This window comes from Triticum urartu, unplaced genomic scaffold (genome assembly GCF_003073215.2).
Source record: "Triticum urartu cultivar G1812 unplaced genomic scaffold, Tu2.1 TuUngrouped_contig_4472, whole genome shotgun sequence".
Classification (NCBI taxonomy): domain Eukaryota; kingdom Viridiplantae; phylum Streptophyta; class Magnoliopsida; order Poales; family Poaceae; genus Triticum; species Triticum urartu.
The window spans coordinates 1-6952 of record NW_024115064.1 but is presented as its reverse complement, the minus strand read 5'-3'; the positions used below and the strand labels follow the sequence as shown (position 1 = coordinate 6952).

At 44.1% G+C, this 6952-nt stretch overlaps 1 protein-coding gene and 1 pseudogene across 1 annotated transcript; one reads left to right on the top strand and one right to left on the bottom strand.

Moving 5' to 3' along the window:
- Window positions 1-246: 246 nt before the first annotated feature.
- On the top strand, window positions 247-1041 carry LOC125527882. The gene has a single exon (XM_048692386.1). It carries the CDS (start codon window positions 327-329, stop codon window positions 753-755), a length of 429 nt encoding a protein of 142 aa, XP_048548343.1. The 5' UTR covers window positions 247-326; the 3' UTR covers window positions 756-1041.
- A 1455-nt stretch (window positions 1042-2496) lies between these two features.
- On the bottom strand, window positions 2497-6381 carry LOC125527880 (annotated as a pseudogene).
- Window positions 6382-6952: the final 571 nt, after the last annotated feature.

Here is a 6952-nt window from a genome sequence, read left to right as displayed (position 1 = left end):
CCATTTCATTTAGTATTACAGGGACAACTCCATGCTAGGATAGCCAATCCATGCCCTCGAGAAAAGAATATTTCTATCGCAACGCACTGTTGAGATGACACTACATAACTACAGTTGATTGTCCTCCCTCACCAGAACACACGTACTACCAGTATTCTTCAACCTCAAGCCGACCCGGTCGAGACAAGAAACGGACTATATATTCATGCGCTAGCGCTACTGCTCACTCACAAACACCACCAATTGTGTAGTACGTGCGTGTTTTGCCACGCAAACGCAGTACGCACACTTTTGTCGTCTACTTGGCAGATCTTTGCCCTCCTTTCATGAGCTCGAGTATGCAGGAAGGGATGACAAGCAGTTTAGCTCAAGGATCCTCTCGAGGGAGCGTCGCGGCCGCCGGGGCGTCCTTCAGGGTGTACTACAGCCTCGGCGCCGGCACCGTGCCGTTCGTCTGGGAGACCAAGCCCGGCACGCCCAAGCGCCCCATCGACCATGTCGCTGGCACCGACGACGCGCTACCGCCGATCACACCACCGCCGTTGTACCAGTCCAAGACCATGAGGAGGTGCACGAGCACAAGGAGGTCATCTTCTTGCTGGCCTCCCCGGATGACGAGCTGGCTAAACATCAGGACCCGACGTCGTCGTCCAATCGCGACACCCGGCTTCCACCAGACCGCGGCGTCGATGATCAACGGCTACGGTAGCGGCGTGCCATCCTTGGGTGCTTCTGAGCCCGGCATGGACAATTAGATGTACGTACGCCTAGTTAAAAGGTCGATTGACTGGCTGCTGCACCGGCCCCTTTCCGGTGTTGTTTGAGTATATAGTTTTTTTCAGGGTTTTGTTTTAGTATAGTTTGAGTGGTACATATGTATTGTGGTGTTTGTGCTGGGCCTTTAATTTTCATTTCTGTGGTTTAATTCTACTCGCTCTGTCCCATAATATAAGAGCGTTTTTACAATAATGTCAAAAACGTTTTTATATTATGGGACGGAGGGAGTATGTTATTTTCTGATATACAGATTTTATTGAAGTACTTGGCTGTTTTGACTTTGGGGGATCAATACTTGGCATACATATATCCTTATGGGAAAATTTTGTTTTTGCCACTCTAGATTTTGCCAATTTTCCTTCTGCCACTGGCTACTCTAGATTTTGACATTTCATTTTTGCCACTCTTAGTTTTTGATAATTATCACAATTGCCATTCCGGTGGAAAAAGCAAAATTTTCAGAGTGGCAATTGTGATACATTTCAAAAACTAAGAGTGGCAAAAATGAAATAAAATTATTTAGCTTTTGCCACAGAATGGTAATTGTGATAATTGTCAAAAGCTATGTGTGGCAAAAGTGAAATGTCAAAATCTAGAATGGCATAAGGAAAATTGGCAAAATCTAGAGTGGCAAAAACAAAATTTTCCCTATCCCTATCGCCTTTTTCCTGCATGATTGTGTCCAGTCATCATGCTCCGGGGAAGAAGTGGGTATAGCATAACAAGATACACTTTGTAAAATATAAATTTGAAAACTGGAAGGAGTATGACAGGACAAAAGTCAGGAGGAGGATGGTAGAAAGCTACTGAAGCACCTACCTCTGATGTAGTTTTCCCATTGCACTACCGAAGCCAAGATGCTTTTGGAGTTTAAGAAGCGTGAACGAAACTGCTATTTGGTTCAGATTTTGGTTTCTAAGCCATAAAAGAAACGTCTGAATTTGTCCTAATTTCAAGCCATAATCACAGTAGCATGCAGCTGAACGAAAAAAGCTGTTATTCTTGATATTGCAACTTGCAGAATTACCCAAATTATTACTGCAGATCAGATGTAGTATGAAATTCAGAAGCATATAATGGACACTACATGTTGGATAGCATCTTGGTATTACAGATCGAGTATACACACATTAGCTATATGAACATGTATTACGTTCAACGCAATACCCAATTATATCCATACAACACCACACGCAAAAGATTGATAATCAAGGCAGACCACATTATTTGGGTAATCCTGAGAGATCCAACGAATAGAAACAGATTTTTTTTAAAGCAACAAATTTTATTCCTCGGATAATAGACATATTACAATAGAGTGAGAAATAAAATCAAGGATCATAGAAACCCAAAACATAGAAGACTTTTCACTAAGTGAGTTCTTTATTAGGCTGTGAGCCACTTCATTTGCTTCACGGCGACACTGTGTGTATGAGACACTCCAAAAGTCCAGCCCTAAAAGTTTGCACTCAAGTACCATTGCAACATCTGAGTAATATTGAAAAATCTGGGTCAGTTTTTGTCTTTCATAGTCTGTTTTAAAATTTTCCTTGTGTATAATCGCTTTAGTATTTGTCTGTTAAGTGACCGCTCTCATAGTTGAAACAGCAAAGTTCAGTTCCTGTCGCTGGATAGCTGAAAACATGCAACCTCGTTTCTTTGCCTTTATTTCATCTTTACACATTTGATCTGCAATAGAGAGCAGACATGAATGCATGGCTAAGTCACTCGGTAACTTTTCTCAGGAAGGCGCCACACTTTGTGCCAGTAAATCGACACCCTGGACCAGAGCGGGAACATGAAGCTGTAATCCGCAGCCTCATCAGGCAGTCCACCTACTGTCAAAGGCAGCCACACGTACCTCGAATCCCTCAGATCGGACGGCTTCCACCGGTCGGCCATGAAGATGAACAGCCCCGGCAACCCCGCAACCGGCAACACGAACGTACCCTGGGAGAAGAACGTTGTCGATCTGTATATCTCGTTCCCTCCCACGAATGGATTCCCCAGCGTCTCCCAAGGCCCCATGATCGATGTCGCCGCGTGAGCCTTTGCAGTGTTCGGTGCCCAGCCCGTGCAACCCGAGGTTATCATGTAGTAGGTGCCGCCGGACTTGAAGAGCGCCGGAGCTTCCCGATACCGTGCGACGAGGATTCTCCGCATGTCGTCGGTCACGTCGAGGTACTCATCGGTTAACCGCGCAATGTGGAGCTCGCTGTTGCCCTTGGATGAATATATCAGGTAGGCCTTCCCGTCATCATCCTTGAAAATGGTCATGTCTCTGCTTTCACAGTTGTGCGGGCGCTTGCTGTAGAGGTAAGTGAATGGTCCTGTGGGAGAATCGCTGCTCGCCACGCCGATTGAGGATTTGGTATAGTTAGCATCGTCCGTGTGCATCCACATCACGTATTTGCCGGTCCGGTTGTTATAGATCACCTTAGGCCTCTCAAGGACATTGGATTTGTGGAGGTCATGAAACAAATTCTTTTCCTCTCCTTGGAGCACAACTCCTTGATTTGTCCAAGACCACAGGTCCTTTGAAGAATAGCAACTTACTCCAACAATGTCAACCTGAAAAGTAGCATGTCTTGGTTAGAATGACAAACAGGGAAATTCTACAGAACATAAGTGTTTTTTTTCTTCGAAACAGAGGCATAAGATTTGCCTCATCCATTAAATAAGAAGAGAGTTTAGAGTGTTACAGGTGACCCACATACACGGCATGACAATTACTCACACGAAATAATTAGCCCTAACTTTTTAGCACCCGCGGTAACCCAAAGCTTGGCCTCCTCTAGGATGATGTTAAGGAGAATGGGCGGCGGCGCACACTTGTGTCGGAACACCCGAGCATTTCGTTCGTTCCAAATAGTCCAAGACACAAGCATAGTGAGGGAGGCCATGGCTTGTCTATTGGGGTTTTGATTGTCAATTCTCTTATCCCACCATTCATTGACGGAGTCCGCAAGGTGCCAATTGGAGGTGTCCATGTGAGCAAGACCAAGCTTCTGAATGATTTATCTCCAGAGCCTAAGCGTGTACCGACACTTGAAGAAGAGATGTGCACCTGTTTCTTGTTCTCTTTTACATAGCTGGCAAAGGCCACAGTTTGCCCAACCACGCTTTTCCAACCGGTCGGCGGTCCAAATCCTATTTTGTAATGCCAACCAAGCAAAAAACTTCACTTTTGGAGGTGCCCATACTTTCCAAACCATGAGATCCATGGGGGATAGAACCAAGCCAAGAAATTGAGCTTTGTACGCTGTTGACGCTGTGTAGATCCCATCATTGGAGTGCTTCCAAACAATATCATCTTCGATCTGCTCGTTAAGGTGGAAATCATGCACAAGCATCCATAAGGTGAAAAATTCCCGGATGTGGTCGATGGAGATTATGGTGTCAGGCTTGATCTTGAGGATCCATGCATTCCCATTAAGGGCCTCCCGCACCTTTCATTTTTTTCTCCTCGAAGCGTCAAAGATAAGCGGTGCAATATCCTTTGGCTTGCGTCCTAGGAGCCAAGGGGAATCCCAAAAAGGCGTTTTGGCACCATCCCCAATGATGGTAGTAGTAGAGGCATAGAAGAACTCACGGTCGTCGTCGGTGCAAGGGTTGCCAAAACCCACCCATGACTTGTGAGGTTCCTTCGTGTTGTATATATATAAGAAGAAAATTGCAAATTACTTGGTAGGTTCAACTATTGAATATCAATAATTTCAGTATATGAGTAGCAAGCTAGACATGTACATAGTAGTGCATTTTTTCAACTGGGAAACAAAAAAAAAACTTTGTTGGTTCCCATGATCTATTAAGTGTCAGTGCTCTGTACTTCAGGACTCAGGACAGTCAAGTACTCCCTCCTTAAACTAATATAAGAGCGTTTACACTACTTTAGTAATCTAAACGCTCTTATATTAGTTTACAGAGGGAGTAGAACTCTTTCAGAATTCTACTAAACTGAAATTTGCCTCACACCACATCAGAATCAGGCCTCTCTGTTTTAGAAATATAGTACCATATCACTCATGAAATTGACTAGCTGATAATATTAGATGTTGTATCACTGGGAATAGGAGTGGCATTGGCATATGGCTGACTTTTCATTTTCTTTAGCTACCATGAGAACCTAAATCTGATGACATTGAACTGATATAGCTGGACAGAGTAGATACTAAATTCAGACAAAGTAAATAGTAAACAAAAAAGATCACTCTTCTACAGAAAAGAATGACATCAGACTAAAAGTGTTCAAACAGTAATCATATTGTCCTAATTTCATAAAAATGCAGTGGAGCCAAGCTCGACTGTTTTGGGTTAAAGAAAACAATAATTACATGATAAATATGTTGAAGGTATTAGTATTAGCTATTTTCATCTGCACATTTTATATATTAAACTCCAATTACTATATATTTTTATTGACCTGCCTTCACACAGCTAGCTTCCTTACCTTCCCAACTGAACATTATTTCCAACATGCCCCCTAGCAACTGGCAGGTCCTCATTGACAATATCTAAAAGGCCAGGAAAGTTAAACGCATGCATTCCACACTAGTCCACACTGTCCAGTCCACAGGTAATGAAATCCCTTACAAGGATATTTAGATAAAATAGAGCCTATTGTTATTTAATACTTCCCGCGTCCCAAAATAAGTGTCTCAACTTTATACTAACTTTGTAAGACACTTATTTTGGGACGGAGGGAGTATATAGGTTACAGTTGTGTAATGCTCTCTGTCGAGCCTGGCAACATGATTCTTTAATCTTGCAGCAAGGCGTGGATAACTACAGTGACCGAAACGACCTTTGATTGGTTGTTAGTTATTATTTGTTTACAATTTCACTTGTTAGGCTCGTGTGCAAGGCTTGTTCAAGCAGCTCGATCAATTCTGTTCGTATATAATTATATGGCTAAAAATGAAGGGTGTGGCTAATAAATTTTTATGTTCTACTTAATTCTAAATTTAGCTATTTCATTCTGAAAAGGGATAATGCTCTGTGTGTAATTACAGTGCCAAATATTGAAATTCTCCAACACATGAATGATGCCAAAATTGAAAGCATGAGGACGATTTGACTTACCCGATCAGGTCCCTTGTCATGAGCTTTGTAGGTCTTGCCATCCTTATTCTCTCCATACCAGAAATAAGTCTCAGACTTCTCATCATACAGCACGCCTCCACCATGAGCTTGGATCGGCTTTCCATCAGTGTCAAGCCAAACCCTCCCTGGTTAGTATAAGTACCTCCTGTCATTCCCACCATTCACTGGATCCATGGTCACCTCCCCTTCCGGGAAGAAGGCATGATGCACCGCAGAAGACTCGACCAAGAACTCGTCCACCACGGGCAGTGTTCTGTGCTCCTCCTTGCGCCGCGCAACCCGTGGATTCCTCCAGCTCCGGGCCAGCTTCACCGGGAAAGCTTCCTCCTCCACCTCATCTATCCCTCTCACAATCTGTTCCACCTTACGGCTGATGAAGAGGTGGAGAATAAGAAGCATGACCAATGCCGCTAGACACCACACTATCAGAGTGAAGGAACCGTGCCTCGCCGGATACCAGCGGATGGCTAATGATCTTGGCTGCTTGCTCCCGGCGCCCATGGCCATGCTCCCACTTATCTGCTCCAATTAATACGAGCTGCAGTTCTTAAAAGGAAAAGGGTTCAGTTCAAACAATGCGCAAAATATAGACGGTAAAAGGTAGCAGTGGTACTTTGTGCAATGAACAGCCTCGTCGCCATTTCAAATCAGGGAACCACACATTTACGACATCGAAATGGGAAATTCTCTAGAAGAGAACAAAGATTTGTTAGGACAAGTTCAGCATTTCACTGGTCGAAAATTCCATTCTCAAATTAGCGTGGCATGCTTATGGATGATTTAAAAGCTGTTAGAGCATCTCCAACAGGCGCCGGTCGCGTCGCGCGCAAAAAACACATATGCCGCACGCGCATCGGCTGGTTTGACGCGGCGCGCAGCGCTGGCTCCAGCGGCCGCGCTAAAATGCAGCGCGCGCGCGTCGCTCCAGCAGCGCGCCAAAATGCAGCGCGCGTGACTCGCTAGTGCATTGCATATGGCATTTTTCAACACAAAATAATGAACATTTTCAACACAATAGAAATTTCACACAAACAAGTTGATGAAGTTCATGCCCACAAGTTTAAAATCATGC

Excerpts from the sequence above, each read along its gene's own strand:
- LOC125527882 (XM_048692386.1), top strand. The coding sequence starts at position 327 with ATGAGCTCGAGTATGCAGGAAGGGATGACAAGCAGTTTAGCTCAAGGA.